Source organism: Delphinapterus leucas, chromosome 19, assembly GCF_059928025.1.
Source record: "Delphinapterus leucas isolate spDelLeu-1000000601 "Yukka" chromosome 19, BTC_Dleu_Yukka2, whole genome shotgun sequence".
Taxonomy (NCBI): domain Eukaryota; kingdom Metazoa; phylum Chordata; class Mammalia; order Artiodactyla; family Monodontidae; genus Delphinapterus; species Delphinapterus leucas.
Window position 1 is genome coordinate 15,223,904 of NC_143147.1, and position 21,554 is coordinate 15,245,457.

Below are 21,554 nucleotides of genomic sequence, written 5' to 3' on the forward strand. Positions count from 1 at the left end.
AGCATGCTTGTAGGATCTAGTTCCCTGACCAGGGATTGAACCTGGACCCGCTGCATTGGGAGCACAGAGTCTTACCCACTGGATGACCAGGGAAGTCCCCATGTTACTTTCTAAACTATCCTTTGAAATATTTCAGGGAGTTCCCTGGTGGCCTAGTGGTTAGGATTCTGGGCTTTCACTGCCATGGGTCTGGGTTCAAACCTTGGTCAGGGAACTGAGATCCTGTAAGCCACGTGGCCAAAATTAAAAAAAAAAAAGGAACTAATGGAACAAAATATGAAATGGCCAACTGAAAATAGCAAATTATCACCAAGTTCTTTAACTTCAGCTTTAAAACATATCCTAGTAACCATAATCTTCTCATTGTTGGTTTGAGGCCAAAACAAAGACTGATTACAAGTGACCTGAGAAACAGGTAGGAAAAATACCCAAAGAAAACATGCCTCCTGGTGGTGGTGTTAAGGGCAATAATTTTTCTGCTTCTGTACTGTACCTTTCTGTACTTTTCTAAATTACATATTATGATAATCAGTAAAATTGGTTAAAAAAGATGTTATGTCAATATTGCTTTAATGCAGGACAAGGCCTGTATCTATCTGTTCAACCACAAAGCCGGGACAGAGCAAAGCCTGGCACAAAGTAGGTGTTTGTTCCGTGAATGTACTGTCTGTGCTCGTTTTCCTGCCCCTGCCCCTGCCCCATTAGCAGGGATCAGCTAAAACATGACAAATGGAACAGCAGCCCAGACAGGGAGTAGGGGCCTGGGTATTCTTGCCTCCTAATAAAGCACTCAACAGCCACACTTCTGGTCAAAATTAGTAAACTTTATTTCAAATTCAAAAAGTAACAAACAAAAGGCAGCTTTCACTTTGTTCTTCCGGAGAATCAGATGTGACGACCCAGAGCAGGAACTACCCCCAAAAAGTTAAAATACCCTTTACCTCCCGAATCAAGCCACAGGCAAGGAGGATCCTGGATTTGGGGACAGGCCTCGGGTAGGTAGGGCGAGAAGGGGAACACCACTGCAGGTGAGTGGGTTCTGAGACGGCACAAGTGGAGAACAAGACAAAAGCCCCGGCAGAAATGGGACCAGAACCTCAACAGGGAACTTTGTCACAAGGAGCTATGTACAAGGGAGCTGGACCGGGGCCTGCGCCCCTCAGGGGAGGGAGGACTGCACGACACCCTGAAGCCGCTCTTCCCCTAGCCGGCTGCCACTGCGCACCCTCAGTTCTCCTCATCACTGTCATCGGGACTGATGGCTGGGCTGGTGAGGCTATAGGTGGGGCTGGTGGGTGAGTAGCCAGGGGAGGTGGGCGAGTAGGTCGAGCCTTTGGGGGAAGTGGGCGAGTAGGTGGGGCTGGTGGGTGAGTACTTGGGGGAGGTGGGCGAGTAGGTGGGGCTGGTGGGTGAGTACTTGGGGGAGGTTGGGGTGTAGACCGGAGAGGTTGGTGAGTAAGTAGGAGACGTCGGCGAGTATTTTGGAGTGGTGGGCGAGTAGGTGGGGCTGGTCGGAGAGTACTTGGGGGAGGTGGGCGAATATTTCGGGCTGGTAGGTGAGTACTTGGGAGAGGTCGGGGTGTACTCCGGTGAGCTGGGGCTGTAGGAAGGACTGGTTGGGGTGTACTTCGGTGAAGTCGGGCTGTAGCTGGGCGAGCTGGGGCTGTAGCTGGGTGAGCTTGGGGTATAGGTGGGAGACTGTGGTGTGTATCGTGGGCTCGAAGGGGAGTAGCTTGGTGAGGTCGGGGAGTAGCTGGGTGAGGTCGGAGAGTAGCTTGGAGAGGTTGGGCTGTAGTTGGGGCTCGTTGGTGTGTAGTTGGGACTAGTAGGTGAGTAGCTGGGGGATGTTGGGCTATAGCTGGGTGACGTCGGGGTGTAATTGGGACTGGTTGGAGAATAGTTAGGGCTGGTGGGCGAGTAACTTGGGGAAGTTGGTGAGTAGCTTGGTGATGTCGGCGAATAGCTTGGAGATGTCGGAGAGTAGCTAGGTGAGGTGGGCGAGTAGCTGGGTGAAGTTGGCGAGTAACTGGGAGAGGTGGGCGAATAGCTGGGAGAGGTTGGCGAGTAGCTGGGTGATGTGGGCGAGTAGCTTGGGGAAGTGGGCGAGTAGCTGGGTGAGGTCGGGGAGTAGCTGGGCGAGGTCGGGGAGTAGCTGGGCGAGGTCGGGGAATAGCTGGGCGAGGTCGGGGAGTAGCTGGGTGAGGTCGGGGAGTAGCTGGGTGACGTGGGGCTGTAGTTGGGGCTGGTTGGAGAATAGGATGGAGACGTAGGGGAGTAGGAGGGTGAAGTGGGGGAGTAAGAGGGACTCTGGGGCGTGTAGCCCCCAGGGGAGCGGGGCTCGTAGGCAGGCGACGTCGGGGAGTAGCTGGGAGACATGGCACCCCCTGTGGGAGAGAAGCAGAAAGGCATTAAGCGATGGAGAGACTCACCCAGAAGGAAGATCAAGGAGGAAATGAACTTGGCCTTGACAGACAAGGACAACTCACCTGGTGAGGGAATATACGGGCTTGAGGGGCCAGGGGAGCCCGGGGAACCCGGCGTGGGGGACCAGGCCGGGGAGTAACCAGGGCTGAAGCCACTGGCATCCGAAGCAGCACTGGGAGAGAAGCCTGCTGCCCCCGGGGTCATCCCGCTCCCTGTGAAATGAGAGAAACGTTAGTTAAAACCAGAGCTGGAGCCCAGCACACTCCCAGAGCCCCCAGCATCTCCACATGGGGACCCCTCATGAGCCCAGCCCACCCGCCCTCTGAACCACGCAGAGGGCCGTCTTCCCGGCTGGCTACTCACCAACACTGGGGGACCAGGCGCCGTAGGCTGGGGTTGCGCCCTGGTTCCAGGGTGTCATGGCTGGAGAAATTCCTCCCATGGGACTGGGGGCCGAGCCGAAGAACATGCCGGTGGCTGCAGAGAGGCGCACAGTGACCCACAATGAACAGCCCCGGGACTGGCCGCCGCGCCCACGTGCAGCCTCCCCACCGCCCCACCTCCTCCTCATAGCCCCTCGTACTCACGTCCGGCAGCCCCCAAGCCGGGGATGTTGGTGGGGATCTCCATGCCATACTTGCACTTCTCTGCATCGAGCAGGAGGTCAAAACAGCCAGTGCCGGCTGGAGCCAGCTGGCCCAGCATGATGTTCTCAGACACCCCCTTCATGGGGTCGCTCTCTCCATGTGCAGCTGCTTCCATAAGCACATCCACCTAAACCTCGGAAGAGGGGGCGTGCCGTCAGACCCCGCCCCGCTATGTCCCACCACTGTTACAGCCACCCACCCAGCCATGGAACCGCACCGAGGCCCGTCACACACAGTGGAGGATGCCCTCTTCCCGCAGCGATCCCTCCTCCCTGCTCTCTCTCCTTCCACCCTCTCAGAACTTCTGCCATTACCGTTTCCTCAAAGGAGCACTTCATGAGAGGTCCGGTATCCTGGCGGTTGACTCCGTGTCGGGTGATGGCCATCAAGTGGCCACGACAGGTCATGGTATCACACAGGAGAGCCAAGTGCCGGTAATTGACGTAGGAACCATCGAAGGAGATGACGTGGTACAGCTCCCGCTCCAGGGCCTTCCGCACGGCTTCTATGCCCAGCACCTGGCATGGGGATTGCAGGGGTGGGGGTGGGGGGTCAAGGGTGGGGAAGGGTCAAGACCGAGTAACTGCTCTCCTCCTGCTGCCACCACCCAGATCCACAGAGGGACAGTCAGGAGTCAGTGAAGCCCAGACGCAAAAGTGGATTCAGGCATAAAACCACCTGACCAGCCCCTCTCCTGAGGGGAGAGCACGGACCACAACCACTGCCCAAGACCTACGGAGGGGGCCTTGAGCCAGAGGGACCCGGGAAGAAAGCTGAGCTCTGGGAAGAAGGCTCTGAGGGGCTCACCGTGAAGATCTCCACGATGTCGTTGGACGTGGTGCGCACAGGGTCCACGTCCTTCTCGCTCAGCACCCGCATGAGGCTCACGCCATCCGTCTCCAGGATCCACTCCTGCAAGGCCTTGAACTCCCCGTCCTCTGTGATGATGATCTTCTTCTTGTTGTCCGTCTGCGGCAAGTGCATGTACACCTGCGGGGGGGCAGAGTGAGCTCAGGCTGGGCGGGTGGGGATGGGGAGGGAAGGAAGAGGGTCTGGACGGGCTGCAGGGAGGGAACGGCTGACCTTGCTGATCTGCTCGATGCCCTGCAGGGTCATATCTGTCAGCATGTTGGACTCGATGCAGCGCAGGAAGACGTCGTCATCCATCTTGTCCACCACCTCTTCTTCCTGCAACAAGAGCGAGTCAGCCCTCCTAGGATTCTCAGGTCTCTCCCCGCCCTCACCCCAAACCACAGCCTGACCTGGAGAGCCAGGTGTGGCCCAGACCTGCTCTCTTCAGTTCCAGTGAGGTTACTTTCTATCGTGTTTTTACGATGGTATTTAAAAAAAACCCTCAGAAAAGGCAACCACACTCCACCACCTTAACACGATTCCCACTCTTGTGCGCGCTCCAAGGGCTGTAACAAGGCGCACAGCACCTCTGCTCTCGTCCTGGCACTCACCAAGCATTCGCCCGCCCACTAACGCCTTGACGTGTGATCTCTAATGGACGTGTATCCACACATTCTTATCTACTCTCCCCCAGTTCAACAGTAAGTTCTGAGTTTGTATTATTAAGGTATCCACATCTGCTGAACAATTTTTTAGGAGCCGTGCCTAGGAGTGAAGTCACTGGTCAAACATTTTCCTGGGTCTTGTTTCACCCGCTGTCACACCACCTTCCCTAGGACACAGCAATTCCTACTGTCCGACCTGCCCTCACACAGGAGCCGCAGGGAGGAGACAGTCAAGTGACCGGGCTATGGGGACACCACCAAATCAACACCGTCTGTTTTGGGGCTGTTTTTTTTTGGCCACACCCCGCAGCTTGCTGGATCTTAGTTCCGCGACCAGGAATTGAACCTACACCTTAGGCAGTGAAAGCGCGGAGTCCTAACCAGTGGACAGCGAGAGAATTCCCCAACACCGCGTGTTTTATCTATATGGCTGCTGCTTCACGTTTCTTACAGATCGTTGCTACCCACCCTCCCCCCATCTCTACTTTAGGTGGTGTGACTGGCACTCAATGCTGCTTTCATTTTAATGGCTTTGGTCAGGAACCAGATTTAACGGCTTTCTATGTCTGACGTATAAATTTCTGCTTGGGCCCCGTTTACCTCTTGCATCTTGTTTTCATCGCTGTTCATGATGCGGATACGGAGCACCAGCTTCTCTGCATTATCATCGTTAAAGATGCAGTTCAAGTCATCACCGAAACCTGGGAAAATGAGAACTGCAGCTGCAGGACTGCTTCTGCTCACGGCTCGTCCGCAGCTCTCCCCATATGGGCTCTCTTTCAGCTTTCCCCTCCTTCCCACAGAACCCTTCTAGAAAGAGGGAGGGGAAACAATGAGAAGGAAAAAGCAGTGCAGACGGGACCTGGAGAAGGGGTGTCCTGGAGGAGCAGAACCAGTGAGTGGAAGGTGGTGGGTGTGGGCGCCTTGTCTGGGACGAGCACAGGGACAGGACAGGGCGGGCGGGGGCCTAGGCAGGACCCCCAGCCTCACCAGCATTGATCTTCTCGGCAATCTGCTCCATGGTCAGCTTCCGATCAGTCATGTGCTTCCGGTCCAGCTCCACCCGCAAAAGCCAGGGGGAGATTCGGGCCACATCAAAGTCAGGCATCTCATAGTAGACGTTCACCCACTCCTGATCCTCTGCCACCACCGTGCTCTGGGGGTTAGGGTCATAGTAGATGGCCGTGTTGGCCGTCACCTTCCTCAGCGTTGTATGTTCCAGGCGGCACAGAATATCCTGGGGAAAAAAAGGGATTCGTGACAGGCATTTGGGTGGCTCCAAAGGCCTCTTCAAAGCCACCTGCAGAGGGACTGCCAAACGCTTTACTTAAGGGAAGGAGTCCCCTCCTCCTCCTGCCACGAAGCCCGTTACCCTAAGCCGCACCTTGGCTCTCTCAGCATCTCGAGCAGACTGGCCCAGCAGGAAGACAGTAAGTGAGGGGGTCTTTGGCTTCTTGGAAATGTTGATGAGCTCCTTAAGTCGGGGCACACCCAGTGTCACATTCTTGGCGGACACACCAGCATAGTGGAAGGTGTTCAGAGTCATCTGGGTGGCAGGTTCTCCAAGGGACTGTGCAGCCAGAGCTCCCACCATTTCCCCAGGATGGGCCTGGGGAGTAAGAAGAGCTGGCCTCAGAAGAGCAAATCCCTCCCCACTGGTGAGTGAGGGTGAGACATGTCAGGGCTGGGCAGAGGTGTTTGGAAAAGGCAGAGATTTAAACAAATCAGTCTTATCTGATCACCCCCTTCCTCAGACGGCATTTCAATTTACACCCGCCATTCAGCCCCAGATGTGCTGCACACCCAGGAACAGGGACTATGTCATCTAAACCCCACATTTCTACAAGTGCTGTGTGCTGAAGTCACAGCGTAGATATTCATTTGATGATAGTCTCCTAAGTGGGAAGCTCCCCAATGCATTTTTTTTTTATAAATTTTTTTAAAGTATTTATCTTTGGCTGCGTTGGGTCTTCGTTGCTGCACGTGGGCTTTCTCTAGTTGCAGTGAGCGGGGGCAACTCTTCGTTGCGGTGCACGGGCTTCTCACTGCGGTGGCTTCTCTCGTTGCGGAGCACGGGCTCTAGGTGCGCGGGCTTCAGTGGTTGTGGCGCACGGGCTTAGTTGCTCTGTGCCATGTGGGATCTTCCTGCACCAGAGCTCGCACCCGTGACCCCTGCGTTGGCAGCCGGATTCTTAACAACTGAGCCACCAGCGAAGTCCCCCGCAATGCATTATTTTAATTGAGATATAATCACATACCATAAAATTTAATTTTTTTTAAAGATTTTTTTTTGACATGGACCATTTTTAAAGTCTTTATTGAATTTGTTACAATATTGCTTTTGTTTTACATTTTGGTTTTCTGGCCACAAGGCATGTAGGATCTTAGCTCCTGACCAGGGATCGAACCCACACCCCGTGCAGTGGAAGTGCGAAGTCTTAACCACTGGACCGCCATGGAAGTCCCCAAAATTTAATCTTTTAATTGGAATCATACAGTATGTAGCCTTTTCAGACTGACTTCTTAGTAATACTATTTAAAGTTGATCACTGTCTTTTTATGGCTTGACAGCTCATTATTTTTTACCACAGCATAATATTCCCTTATCTTGTTCATCCTTCATCAACGGATGAACATTTCAGTTGCTTCCACTGCTTGGCTATTATGAAAAATACTGCTCCGAACATCTGTGTATGGGTTTTTGTGTGGACGTGTGCTTCCAATTCTCTTGGGCGTATTCCTAGGAGTGAAATTGCTGGGTCATATGGTAACTCTATGTTTAAACTTTTGAGAACCTGCCAGACTGTTTTCCAAAGCAGTTGCAACATTCCCACCAGCAGTGTATGAGAGCTCCAATTTCTCTATATCCTCGCCAACACTTGTTTTTTTCTAGTCACCCTAGGGAGCATGCAGTGGTATCTCATCGTGGTTTTGAACTACATTCCCCTGACGGCTACTGATATTGAGCATCTTTTCATGTGTTTGCCTCTTCAAAGTTCACTTTTTGTCTCTGCAACATGGGACTAACAGCCCCTCCCCGCTACTAGGGTCTTCTTAGGACTGCTGAGGAATAAAGGTATAAAGCCTTCAACACAGGACTTGGTTCACAGCAGCGTCTCAATGAATGAGGTCTATTATTATGCAGTTATGGGCAGAGGTGGGCTGTTCTCAGAGCCCAGAGAAATCAATAGATCAGAGAAGAGAACCAAGGCTGGGGTGAGGAGTACAACACTCACAATGGCTTGGTTGAACTTGGACTCGATCTCTCCGAGCAGCCAGTCGAAGGCCTCTCCGCTGAGCCGAAACTCCTCGGCCATGCGGCGGGAGCACAGCGTGGACCGCAGGTGGATGTTGAAGAGCAGGGTGGCGTTCTCCTGGGCCTGCCGGCTCAGTGGGTCGTCCCCATTCACAATCACCAGCTTCTTGCTCAGCTCCTTGACACCTAAGGGCCAAACGAGGGATGAAGAGGTTGTAGACCAGGACGCTGCTAGCAGAGCCTGCCTGGCCTGGCGGTCCTGAAGCAGGTACTCACCCTCTACCACCTTGATGGGGTGCAGGTCAGAGGGAAGGCGAGGGTTGATGTGGAAGATCTTCTGAGCGTTCCAGATCATGCGCAGCAGGTTACAGGGGAGGACAACCTGAGGCAGGAGGGAAGGAGGCAGGACCCCAAGTCAGGGCCAGCCATGCAGGGCCAGCACCTCTCCAGCCCAGCCCTTCCCACCCACACACACCTTGCTGTCACCAGTTGGGAAGATGACCCTGAGCACCTCCCTGTCCTCACGCATCCGCTCAAATTCTCGCTCCAGCTCATTCTGAATGTGTGCGTTGCTCAGCACGTCCTTCACCACATCCTCCTGCAGGGTGCGCCGCAGGGCCCTCTCATTGGTATAATCAAAGCGGAACCTGCAGGTGACAGGGGTGGAGTCAAGGGGCAGGAGGGCCCTGATCAAGGAACAGTGTGAGGCTCCTGAGGTCTGCAGCCCACAGGAACAGGGCTGTGAATAATCCTTGGTGGGGAAACATAAGATCCAGACCCAAGGACGTGCAATGGCGCCTGAGCTTACGCTCACCCCTCTGTACAAAGTGGGGGCGGGTCTCAACTCTGGTCTCCATCCGTCCTCTCCCATCTTGCAGCTGCTGCCAGATGGGTGGGGAAGGGGCGGTATAAGGTCCACTGCAAGACACGGTCCAGATGATCTCACCGTGTGGGGGGAGGAGAACCCCTACTACTCTGGCCCTGAGCCCAGGGGCAAGAACCACCCGCCTGCCGCCTTCTCACTTCTTCTCGAAAGCCTTGTTGGAAGGCTTGAGGGTAGCCAGGTTCTGGAACTCAACGCTCTCGCCCGCCAGGCCGTCTTCCCCATAGCGCAGCTGTACCACCTGATTGATGGAGTTCCGCACGGTGGCGTCATACTTCACCATCACCGACTCCATGGATTTGATCAGCCGCCGCTGGATGTACCCTGAGGGGGAGGGAGTCAACTGAGGGGCCCAGAGCAAGAAGAGGAGCCTCCCTGTCTCAGGACAAGACCTGCTGGCCACTCTGGTCCTCAGGAGAGCCAGCTAGTAGCCTCTCATCCCCAAGGCCTCTCAATGAAAGCCATGCCCACCACCAGACAGACCCAGGGTCCAGTACAGACCCCTAGGAAACACCGTCTATGTGATAGGTCAGGAGTAGAGACCCTGAGGCTCTAGCCCTGCATCATGGAATGCTGCACGACAACCAGAACAAGAGTGTTTGCCTAACTCTTGACCTTTAGGCTCTATTCTTTCCACAAAGGTCAAAATTACTTCTCTGAGGATAGAAGACTTTAGCCTGAGAACCCCGCTCAAACTCCCCAGGGGCTTCTCTGCCTGCAGTCCTCTCTGGGACCAGCCCGTGGAAGGGCCCTGGATCCAAAGTCCTCACCAGTCTCAGCAGTCTTGACAGCTGTGTCGATGAGCCCCTCACGACCCCCCATGGCATGGAAGAAGAACTCGGTGGGCGTGAGGCCGGCCAGGTAGGAGTTCTCCACAAAGCCACGGCTCTCAGGCCCATAGTCATCTTTGATGAAGTGAGGCAGAGTCCGGTGCTTGAACCCAAACGGGATCCGCTTGCCCTCCACGTTCTGCTGCCCGACGACAGCAATGACCTGGGGAACAGAAAAGGTGGGGTGCATCCAACTCCCTCTGCCTTGAGAATAGGAGTTCCCCATACTTTTCCCCCAACCCCCCCCCAGCAGCACACCCCTTCCCTCCTCCTCCCCACCTTCAGTGTGGCCCCAGTTCTGGAAAGACAAGGCTCCCCACCTGGGAGATGTTGATCTTGGAACCCTTAGCCCCGGACACCACCATTGACTTAAAGTTGTTGTATTCAGACAGGGATTTCTGGGCAGAGGAGCCAGTCTTGTCTCGGGCGTCGTTGAGAATGCGGTTCACCTGGTTCTCAAAGGTCTGCCGCAGAGTGTTCCCCGGGGTGGGCTCCAGCTCGTTGTTATGCGCCTTCTCGATGACCTGGGTGCACAGGAGCAGGCTGCGTTCTCAGGGAGACGTCAGTGTCTTCTGGTCCCCGTCTCTCCAATCCCAATGTCCCCTTCACTCCTCAGTTCAAAGCCACTGAGAAGCTCTCACTCAGTCTTTGCCCAGCCTTCCCTCTCACCTCTATTACATCCTGCTTGGCCTTCTTAATAGTGTTCTGAATGTCTTGGTAAGTCTTAGAATCAGCAATGGAGTCCCCAATGCCAATGGTATGACCTAGAAATAAAGAGAAGCATCAGCAACACCTTCTTTGGACTCCCAAGAAACATGGGATGGAATCACAGCCAAGAGAGTAGATAGAGGGACACCAAATCCAAGGGGGGGAAGAGAAAGGGATGGAAAAGAGCAGTAAGAAGTGAGATGGCCACAGGATTTACAGAGGATGTGGTAGAGCCCCTAGGCTTACCCTCAATGAGGAGCCAGTTATTAATGACAGTCTGAATGTTGGAGTAGAAGAGGCGGGTGATGTCATGACCCATCTCTAGGTAAGAGATGTGGACCAGGGAGCCAGCTGATGTGCCCAAAGACTTCTTACACAGGATGCCCATGATCAGCTCCCCGTTCTCCACCACCACCTGCAGAGAGCACCATTCACAGCCCCTGCTGTGGCTTCCATGTCCAAAGCCCTTCCCCACACAACCAGAAGCCAGGCCCTACCTTGGTGTCCCCAGGAGAGATGTGCTTGTAAGGGCCACTGTCCTCATCATCGGGATGGGTGCTGTGGGTGCGGATACAGTTGATGTGGCCGGGTATGATGAGGGAGAAGATCTGCTTCCCTGTCCACAGGGGCCGGGGCTTCAAGATGGCTGGCTGTGGGACCTTGCCGTCCCACGTGGACAGGAACATCAGGAGGTTCATCACCTCCCCCTGGAGAAAAAGAGCAAGAAAGACAAGAAGTCAGAACTGGAGGTCTCACCTCTTGGGAATGTCAGGGGAGGCCTCACTGCCCCAAGGGGAAAGCCAGACTTTGAAGGCCAAGTGATGGCAAGAAAAGTGTTTTCCAAACTTTTACTAAAAACTTAACTGTGATAGTGAGACTTTGGGATTGTTTTTTCTTTAAACAGTAAGTACAAATTACTTTTAATAATTAGGAAACAAAGAGAAAGTAAAAAAGAAATAGATAAACAGAACTTCAACAAAGTCTTATTTCTCTCTTCACCTTTACTTTCCAGGTGATACCTAAAATTACATGACATTTTGAGGAATTAAATGGGGAGCTAAAGCCATACACCGTTTTTGGCCTCGATCTTTGCTCACTCCCTTTCCTTCTGCTGTCTCACATACAGGTCAGTGCAGAGCAAATCAGGGCATAAGTCACTGATCCTCCCCCCATCCTTGCTGTGCTGGGCCCCTGCCCGCCCAGGCCAGGTTTCCTCCAGCCAGGGACCACACACCCGCTCCAGGAAAACGTCCCTCTTGGTGAATTTGCGCACTGCGGTCAGCGTGTCCTGCACAATGCCCATAACTGGGCGATTGCTCTGGGGGGTGACAATCATGCGTGGCACCATGGCGAGCTCCTGGATCTCAGCCCGCGTCTCCAGGGACTGTGGCAGGTGCAAGTTCATCTCATCCCCATCAAAATCGGCATTGTATGGAGTTGTCACACTGTAGTCAAAGAGGGAAGTGAGTTGGAAAGATGCCACAGTGAGACCCAGGGAGCAGCCCAGCCCAGCCCCAGCCAGCGGACTGACCTAAGATTCAAGCGAAAAGTAGACCAGGGCAGGATGCGAACCCGATGTCCCATCATGGACATTTTGTGCAAAGTTGGCTGCCGGTTGAAGATAACAATGTCCCCATCGCACATGTGCCGTTCCACCTAAGGAGGTGAGGTGTGGGAAAAACCTCAGTGAAGGAGGTATGCTAAGAATGAAGTGATAGGGGACCTAAGATGCTTTGAAACAGACGACACTGTGGTGTTATTTCACTTGAAACGCTTATCAACCACCAGCTTTGGGCCAGGCCCCGGGCTAGATTCCAGGCTATCAGAGAAAACGAAGACGTAGTCCCCAAACCTCAGGGAACTCAGCTGGGAAAGAAAACCGCGAGAGACTCTGAACATGAAGCCTTCTGCTCTGTTCCCCCCCGGATCTCTTTCTGCCCTGTGTCCCTCTTGCTGCCCGTGGGTTTACGTGACCCCCACCTTGAATGCCAGGGGCTGGCAGCTACAGGCTTGCCTAGGACAGCAGGAGTCTCTTAAGCTTGGATTCTAATGAACAGGACAGCCTCAGACGGCCCACTCCAGCTAGCCCCCAGTCCAAAAAGCTTCCTGCTCAGGTAAGAGAGGCCCTGGCCTATTACACATGCCTTATAGCCAGTCTGCAGGTGAAGGTCACTGGGTTTGGGGTGGAAACGCAGGTCAATGCGATCACCGTTGTCCCGGATGATGTACTTGGCCCCTGGGTACTGGCTGTTCCCCCTGCGCACTAGTTCCTGAAGTCTAGGAAGGAAAGGGATGCAATGAACAAAATGCTTCCCAAAAAGCCCTTGTTGCCACCCTCACCCCAAAGCCCCAAATGAGAACCCAAACTTCTAAACTTCAACACTTGGGACTTCCCTGGTGGTACAGTGGTTAAGAATCCGCCTGCCAATGCAGGGGACATGGGTTTGATCCCTGGTCTGGGAAGATCCCACATGCCGCGAAGCAACTAGGCCTGTGCGCCACAACTACTGAGCCCGTGTGCCCTAGAGCCCGTGTGCCACAACTACTGAAGCCCATGTGCTCTAGGGCCCGTGTACCGCAACTACTGAGCCTGCATGCTGCAACTAGAGAAAGCCCGCACACCCAGAGCCCGTGCTCCCGCAACAAGAGGAGCCACCGCAATGAGAAGCCCGCGCGCCACAACGAAGAGAAGCCCCTGCTCGTCGCAACTAGAGAAAGCCTGCATGCAGCAACGAAGACCCAACACAGCCAAAGATAAAGTTAAAAAAACATAATGATAATAATAATAAAATTAAACACTCTCTCCTTCTTGCTCCGAGCCCATTCCCCCCACCCTCCCCGACCCCTCCAGGCAGGGCTTCTGAACTGAGCACACCTGTCAATGTTGAAGGGGGTGACGATCTCCGCAAAGGTCATATTGGCAGCAATGGAGCGAGGCACGCCAACCTGGTCAATGGAGAGGTTGGGGTCGGGGGTGATGACGGTGCGGGCCGAGAAGTCCACCCGCTTGCCCATCAGGTTCCCGCGCACACGGCCTTCCTTGCCCTTCAACCGCTGCTTCAGGGACTTGAGGGGACGCCCAGACTTCTGCATGGCCTGTGAGGAAACGCAGGGTGGGGGGCACCCCAGCAGTCAGCACCGGGCCCCAGCCGGGCGCCCTCCCCTTTCCTCCAGGCGCAGGGCACAGGGAGCCTGTCCACTCACACGAGGCAAGCCAGGCAGCTCATTGTCCACCATGGTGGCCACGTGGAACTGGAGGAGCTTCACGTCCTCAGCGATGACATGCGCGGCCGCGCCGTTCTGCTCGTTGCGCCGAAGCTGATTGTTGATCTTCACGATGTCGGCCAGTTTGTGTGTCAGGTCATCCTGAGGCAGGAAGTCAGAAGCATCACAATCCAGCCAACCCTGAGTGCTCAGTCTGCATGTGCCAGCACGCGGTGCCTCTCACCCTCCCTTCACACCTCCCTGGGAGGCAGCTCTGGGCTCTCGGTTCACAGATCCAGAAGCACCTTTGTGAGCTCTAACCTCCTTAAGGGGCTCACACAGCCAGCAAGCGGCAGGGTATCTTCAGGCCCAGGTGACCCGTCCGTCACCCTCGCATGCCTTCATCCCCGCCACCGGCCTCCCTCCGCGCGGACACCTGGCCTAGCTGAGTGGCAGGGCCCTGCAGGCACTGACCTGGTTGCGGGCAGAGCCCTGCATCACAACAGCAGGCCGCACGGAGAGCGGGGGCACGGGCAGCACAGTGACAATCATCCACTCGGGCCGGGCGTAGCGAGGCTCCATGCCCAGGACGAAGCACTCCTCATCTGAGATGCGTTTGAAGATCTCGTGCACCCGCTCAGGACTGAGCAGGATCTTCTTCTCCTGAGAGTCCTCGTTGACGTGCTTCCACTCTGCGTACAGCTCCAGGCCGGAGCGCCGGATCCGGGGCTGGTACCGCCCACAGCCGCCGTGGCCCTTCCAAGGAGACAGAGGGGCCATCAGAGCGCAGAGGCCGGGCCTTCTCCCCCAACACCTGGCCGGGCCACCCCTCCCGCTCTTCTGTGACCTTCGGGCTCCTGCTGCTCCCACTGCCTCCCCATCTTCTTCCCTCCGGGCCTCTGGGACCAGCCCTCACCCCCTCCCAAGAGTCTGGGCAGCCCCGGCTACCTTTTCTTTGGTCAAATCCTCATCGCCCTCAGGCTGCTCCACACCGAACTTGTTGTCCATCTCCTCCCCGCCCTCGCAGATGTTTTTGCCCTTGCAGAGGTCATAGACATGTGTGAGCCGCTTCTTGGGCTGCCCCTTGGACTTAGCCAAAATGTCCTTGATCTTTGGGTTGTTCTGTGGACAGAGCAGAGCGTGGTCAGTTGGGGCTGCTCCCCTGCCCACCCCCCAGCAACCCCTTCCCCAGGCCAGAGCCCATCTCCCACTCACAGAGTCCACAAGCAATTTGGAGCAGAAGAAGCAGACGCAGCGCAAAACTTTCATTGTCTTGACCAGGAAGCCGACATGGAACACAGGTTTGGCCAGCTCAATGTGGCCAAAGTGGCCAGGACACTCTGTCATGTTTCCTGTGGGAACACACATACAACACTTTCCTCCCAGCACTCACCTCAGAGACCAGGTTTGCAGGTGTCCACCCCCAGTCCTGGCTTTCAGTAAGGACAAGCCTCTCCCTCCCTCTAGGGTCCTGTGCCGGCCCCCAGCGCTCACCTGCACAGGTTTGGCAGCGGCCAGTCCTCTCAATCACCCCCTGCCTCGGATCCATCAGCCCCCCAAGCTTGGGGCGGCCTCCCTCGGTGGTCTCTGGGTATTTGATGCCGCCCTCTGTCACAGACATTCGTTTCTGCAGCAAAGAAAGGCCAATAACAACTAAATAGAATTCCTAGTTTCCAGACTTCGTGGCTGAGCTCTGTACTAAGGCCTTAAAAAACCCCAAACTACTTACAGAAGAACTAAGCAGGTTTAGCCTGAAGCAAGGGAAATGGGGGTCAGCGTGTGTGATATCTGACTGTGGAAATGCCAAAGTCAAGTATCGCAAGTCAAAAGCTCGTTCCAGTCACTGTCTGAGCGGGAGGGGGCGCTCAGACTAGTGTGTGGTCAACTCTGGGCTCCGTACACGTCACCTACCTCTAGGACTTGAACCCTGGATATCCTACTGGGTTGAATTCTAGGTCACTGTCATCTACAGAATTTAACAGCAAAAGAAATAAAAGTTGTTTCAAGAGGGGAAAATTCAATGCCTTGTTTCTTTCCCAAAGCTGAAATCAAGGCCAGAACCTCCCTGTAAGGCACCCTCATCATGACAGCCCAAGTGCTCTGCCCAAGACATGCTCCTAAAGTTAGGCACTCTTTGCCCCCATCCTTGTCACCTCCTCCTTCTCAAGGGCCTGGGTCAACCTGAACCCTTCCATGTTCAGATATTTTAGGATAGAACAGGAAAGGGGGGTGCTAGAGCAGAGGTTGTTGAAAATTATCTGGAGCAGAAGTGAACCCTGGAGCCTCAAGAGATGGAGGCAGAGCCAAGGGCCGGAATCCTGGGCAAAGTGGAGCCAGGACTCAGTGGGACCAATTCAGTGGAGGAAAGGGAGGCAAGGACGGGCTCAGAAGTAGGTACAACTTGGAGAAGAGATTTCTGCTCTGAGCTAAAGGCTGTTCAAGGAAACCTTTGGCATCTTTTCACACACTGAAAACCAAGAACTTTAAAATTAGCTAAGCTTTGGTCTGCTAAACTTCCAGAGGGAAGACCTTAGAAGAATTTAATAAAAGCTTCTGAGTGTCAACTTCATGCCAGGTACCAAACGTACCTAATGTACCTTGTTTCTCTTACCCTAACCATTAACCGTCTAGGAGTGAATTCCTGTCTCTTAGACATGAGAAACCTGAGGCTGTGTAAAGTGACTGCCCAAGGCCTCAATCTCAAGGAGCCTGCAGACGTCATACCCACCCCGCTGCGATCCCAAACACATGCTCATCCCATTCTACTATACTGCAGCAGAACCAATTACTTCAACTCTAGGATTTGAAGCAGCACTATTTACAATAGCCAAGACATGGAAGCAACCTAAATGCCCATTGACAGATGAATGGATAAAGAAGATGTGGTACATATATACAACAGAATACCACTCAGCCACAAAATAGAGCGAAATAATGCCATTTGCAGCAACATGGATGAACCTAGAGATTATGATGCTAAGTGAAGTCAAAGACAAGTATCATATGACATCACTTACATGTGGAATCTAAAACATGATACAAATGAACTTATTTACAAAACAGAACAGACTCACAGACAGAGAAAACAAACTTACGGCTCCAAAGGGGAAGGGGTGCCTTGGTCTGTTCCTTAAACACTGCCACTCCCCAAGGTTTTAGCGCATCCACACTTCTCATCACACCCAAATGTTATGCCATGATTCTCACTATTTACTCACAACAAATCTCTACCCTCCAGGCCTCACCTTTCTTCTGGACTTCGGATTAACATACTGAACCACCTACTGAACCCCCTGTAGATATCCCCCTGATAAGTCAAATCCAACATGTCTAAAAGCAAACTCCCTTCTCCACAAAAATCTCTCCTTTTCCTTTAGTCCCCATCTAAGGTAGTGGAACTCAAGTCAGAAACCAACACTTACCCTTCCTTACCCACAGTCATAAAGCAGTGGAACAAGCATGGCCTGGAGTCAGAGACCTCTAATTTGCAATTCTAGCTCTATCACTTATTATCTATATAACCATTAAGGATTTAATTAACCTGCTGAAACCCAAGATGGAATAGGTGTTCAATATATGACAGCTGTTATTATCCAATCATTCACCAAATACAGATTATTTTTTATTTTTTGCGGTACGCGGGCCTGTTGTGGCCTCTCCCGTTGCGGAGCACAGGCTCCGGACGCGCAGGCTCAGCGGCCATGGCTCACGGGGCCCAGCCGCTCCACGGCATGTGGGATCCTCCCGGACCGGGGCACGAGCCTGCGTCCCCTGCATCGGCAGGCGGACCCCCAACCACTGCACCACCAGGGAAGCCCATGTACAGGTTATTTTACCTCCTGAACAAACAGTTCTTGAATCTTGCCCCTTTTCTCCATCCCTACGCCCACTGCCCTAGCTCAAGCCTGTCCTTTGTAGTATGTATCCAAGCGTTCCATGGGTCACCAGCCCTTCTCTCCTACCCATCCATACTATGATCAGGGTGCTCTTTCTAATTTGGAAATCTAATCTTCATACCCTGTTGTTTCAGAATGATATCCAAATTCAGCAGGATGGCTTACAAAGAGTTTTATGACGTTTCCACCTTCCTTTCTTCCTCCACATCAGTAGCTGACTCCCCAGCAGCCCCCCTATCACCCAGCATATGTGCTCCACTACTTGGGGTCTTTGTACATGGGGTCTTTGTATCTCTGCTTGGGATGCCCTCCCCACAAGACAAACTGCTATCTGAAGACTCAGCTCAGGCACTGCTTCTTCCAAGAAGCCTTTCCACAGCCTCACTAGCCAGACTGGTGAGCCCCACTCTGTGCTTCCATAATCCCTCCATCACTGCAAATCTCATAATGCAATGAAATGACCCACTGGGGTTTGTCTTCCCCATAGATTATAAGCATCTCTCAGGCAGGTAGCATTCCCCTATCACCCTGGACCTGATGGCTCTCAATAATTGTTTGTTAGACTGAACTAAACTGCCTTAGGACCCTCCACTGCAGGGAAGTGCCCTCGAAGACCTCGATAAAAAGAAAAAAAAAGAACTTGAAAAGAGATAGAAGGTTGTTCCCTTACAGTCAAACCAATAATCATCTCATAATGGATCTAATTAGTCACTGCTGGGTAGAAACCAAAATGGTCTACAGGTGCAAGGCTAAGAGGTTCTGAACTTCCACCACGATCGTCAAGATGACCTGATGAAATCTCAGGGAGACAGGCCTGTGGTGACTAAATTCACAAAGCTGGAGCCCCATCAGCTGCATCGTGTCTGATGAGACGCACAAAGAGGGGGTTTGCTCACCTTGAATGAAACACACAAGAGCAGGCGCAGACCTGAATCTGGCAGCCAGAAGAGTCACTAGAGAGAGGCCTAAGGAGAACAACACCCAAAGCATTTCACTTCTCTCTGCTCCAAGTCCATGCTCACCAAGCCAGCCACCTTCTAAGGACTCTCTCTGCTTCCGGGCACTGAGGCTGGACCAGGGGCTGTCCTGGAATGTTCTGGACTAACCCTCTACCATAAGTTATACTTTGAATTATACACAAACTACTTTAGCCCCCAATCCTTCATCCAAACACTGGTTCTCACTGCCCACGTGATAACAGGTTAGACACCCAAGGTCCCCCGTCCTCAACATTTATGCTCCAACCACAAGAGATTCCTCAAAATTCCTTTTCTTCCCATGCCTGCCTTTCCAGCAAACTTCTATTCATTTTTAAGACCCAGTTCAAATGTCACCTCTTTATAAAGTATTCTCTAACTCTTCTTGGCCTTATCCACACCCCAGCACCACTCTTATCTCTTGCTCTACACTGATTTTTGCCCAGTATTTAGCAACTGCTAAAAACCCAGCTTCACAAAGATATGACGTCATCAAAAGGGCTCTGGCGCCACCTAATGCTGAAAGGGAACTGCCCAACCTAGTAGTTCCCAGGGCATCAGGCAAACGCAGCTGTGCTTCTGTGCTTCTCTTAAAAATTTAAAACCTCTCATTGGGCCCCTGTGAGTTTGCTGCGGTGCCTCAGCAGTTTGGGCACAGGGGATCAGGGGGTTTAACCTACTGGGAAGGTCTTGTTCTATTGTAATAAACCCTGAGTTATTCAATAGAATCCTTACTAATAAATAATTAGGTGATTTATAATTTCACACAATGTTGAAATAAAAATCCTTCTACATGTATCTTTATGTACCTGTACAATTATTTCGTTCACTCATTTATTCAAGTAACTTTTAGTACATGCCTATTATGTGCCAGGCACTATTTGAGATGCTGGAGAAAGAAGTGAATACAAAGTCACTCGTGAAATTTACATTCTACTGAGGAAACAAGAAAGAGAAAAACTAATCCTTTCAGGTACTGACCAGCTATGAAGTAAAATCAAGACTTGGGTTAGAGAAGGTTAAGGGTTTCTGCCCCTGGTATCAGCCTCCAAAAGCCTTCTGCATTTTTCAAGTGTTTTACAGTTTTGTTTTTTAGATTTCAACCTCAACCCCATCTGGAATTTATTCGGTGTGGTCTGAGTTCGGGAGGTTCTAACTCCTGACACAAGTTTCCTACAGCTGAGCCTCCTCCTCTAGCAAACTTGTCTCCATCCACAAACAGAGCCATTCAATTCCATTCTCTCCAGCCCACTGGCTTCCTCCAGTTTGCTCCACAAAGGCGTCCACCAAAGGGCCAACAGCTCTCCCTCCTCCCTCATCTTTCCTGCTTCCATTCTCAGTTCTCTTCCCCAGTCAGTTCTTCACAGGACCATCAAAGCAGTAATTTTTTTTTTAAATGTAAACTTGATATCACTCTCCTGCTTATAATTCTCCAATGACTTCCTACTGAAAATAGAATGAAATCCAGATTCCTTACCACGATTTATAACGTCCCACCTGGACTGCCCCACCTCATGCTTCTCCAAGAATGGTTTAATACTCTCCTTCTCACCCACTACACCCCAGCCACCCTGGCCACCTTTCAGCCCCCGAGGCACACCAAGTTATTCCCTCGTTCCGGCACTTTGCACTTGCTCTTTCCTCTGCCTGAAAAGCTACTGACCTAGAATCTATGGCCTAGGAGACTGGCTGCTTCTCATCATTCGAGTAATGTCACCTCCTCAAACAGGCCTTCCCATACCCTGACACCACCCCATCTAAAGCAGCCTCACCTCGGTCACTCTCCATCGCATTACACCATTTCACTTCATGCAAGGCACTTGCCCTTAACTGAATTATCTTGTTCATTCATTTATTCGTGTTTATTGTCTGTCTCCCCTGCCCCTTCCCAAAGAAAGTGCTCTAGAAGGCAGGGTCTTTGTCTTTTTCAGCTCTGCATCCCCACCGTCTGTCACGTCTATCACGTAGCAGGTGCTCAGTTAATAACTGTAGAGGGGGAGGGGAAAAAATCTGGGGCTCGGCTTCTCACCCAAAGGATTGGTGTAGTATCTCTTAACGTCGGTATCTGCGGTGTGGAGCCAAGCAACCTTCTCGCCCTCCTTCTCACCCTCCAGCCCCTCCTGCGGCCCGGCCCCCAGCTCGGACACAGAGCTAAGCTTGCTGACCCCCTAGGAAAATTTAATTCTCGTTGGCCGCGAGGCTGGACTCTGCACTGCCTTGGCGCCGCTGACCCATCCTCCCCGCCTGTCCTCCTTTGGGCAGGGAAAAGCGCCAAGTTTCCGCGGCGGCCTTCAAGCCCCGCCCGCCACGCGGGCGGGAGGAGGAGTGAGAGGGCAGAGCCGCTTACCAGTTCATCCGGACTGAGGACTCCGAACTGCACTCTCTTGATGGTGCGCAGCGGGCATGCGCTGTCCCCGGAGGGGGGGCCACCCCCATGCATCGCGGAGGCAGGCGCGCTGCGCAGGCGCAAACCTCACTACAAAAAGCCTGCGCCGCCTGCACCTAGGCGCTCAGACCCTGTCGGGGCGGCCGCCGGGAAGGACCTCCCCGAGTTGGGAGGAAAAAGCCGGAGGAGGAAAAGGTGGGGGAGGAAAGGAGGCGGGGAAACGAAAAGGGGCGAAAGGAGCTCTCCTCCGCCTTTCCGGAGATTTTTCGTCTCCCAAAAAGAAAATAAAAAGAGGAAGGGAAAGGAAAAGGTTCTGGGGGAGGAAGAAGAAAAAGGGTAACGAATAAATAAGTAACCGGGCTCCTGAACGGCAGAGGTTACGGCAGTTTGTCTCTCCCCCTTCCGGGAGCCGCCTTCTTCTCCAACCGTCCCGGCCGCGCTCTCGGCGCTTCTGAGGAGCGAGCTGGCCGGATGACGCCCTTTATAGATTCGCCCTGGCATTCCCCCGCCCCTTCCTTTCCCGCCCTCCCTTGCGCTACGGGGTCGACTGCGCCGGCGTGCACGGGGCGCGCGCTCGCGTCGTTGTTCCTCCCTCCCCGGCTCCCTGGCTGGGTCACCTTTTGAAATGACGAAGGGGAAGGGCATTTTTTTATCCCGCCGCCTCCCCTCGCTACTACCTCCCCCCCTGAGGTTTAAGGTTTGAAGATTCGAGGGTAAATATAGGCCGCTTTTATTCTAGTTTGGCGTGTGGTTTCATCTTCAGCCAAAGTATCTCATTAATATCACCCCCCCCACGCTGGAAAATGGTCTGTTCTGAGATTCGGTA

At 53.2% G+C, this 21,554-nt stretch overlaps 1 protein-coding gene across 5 annotated transcripts; it reads right to left on the minus strand.

Annotated features, from left to right (window-relative positions):
* Positions 1–803: 803 nt before the first annotated feature.
* Positions 804–21,193, minus strand: LOC111185756 (DNA-directed RNA polymerase II subunit RPB1). Of its 5 annotated transcripts, none has more exons than XM_089899838.1 (30): positions 20,690–20,779; positions 15,381–15,435; positions 14,964–15,096; positions 14,685–14,821; positions 14,418–14,591; positions 13,944–14,225; positions 13,470–13,631; positions 13,141–13,361; positions 12,410–12,542; positions 11,797–11,921; positions 11,500–11,710; positions 10,763–10,972; positions 10,512–10,680; positions 10,227–10,321; positions 9,878–10,081; positions 9,498–9,720; positions 8,868–9,051; positions 8,320–8,491; positions 8,121–8,226; positions 7,825–8,030; positions 5,973–6,197; positions 5,579–5,825; positions 5,189–5,289; positions 4,155–4,259; positions 3,879–4,061; positions 3,386–3,589; positions 3,012–3,198; positions 2,788–2,901; positions 2,487–2,636; positions 804–2,384 (listed from the first exon to the last, which is right to left on the minus strand). In XM_089899838.1, exons 3-30 carry the CDS (start codon positions 15,088–15,090, stop codon positions 1,228–1,230), a joined length of 5,814 nt encoding a protein of 1,937 aa, XP_089755964.1. In that variant the 5' UTR covers positions 15,091–15,096; positions 15,381–15,435; positions 20,690–20,779; the 3' UTR covers positions 804–1,227. The 5 variants fall into 5 exon arrangements, with proteins under 5 accessions (XP_089755964.1, XP_089755965.1, XP_022451329.1 ...); XM_089899839.1 differs by lacking the exon at positions 20,690–20,779 and adding an exon at positions 20,115–20,328; XM_022595621.3 differs by lacking the exon at positions 15,381–15,435 and having other exon boundaries at positions 20,690–21,193.
* Between the last annotated feature and the right edge of the window lie 361 nt (positions 21,194–21,554).

Excerpts from the sequence above, each read along its gene's own strand:
- LOC111185756 (XM_022595621.3), bottom strand. The coding sequence starts at position 20,782 with ATGCATGGGGGTGGCCCCCCCTCCGGGGACAGCGCATGCCCGCTGCGC. Across the intron at positions 10,681-10,762 it reads TCTCTCCTGGGGACACCAAG|GTGGTGGTGGAGAACGGGGA; the intron begins GTAGGGCCTGGC and ends TGCTCTCTGCAG. Across the intron at positions 6,198-7,824 it reads CCAAGTTCAACCAAGCCATT|GCCCATCCTGGGGAAATGGT; the intron begins GTGAGTGTTGTA and ends CTTACTCCCCAG.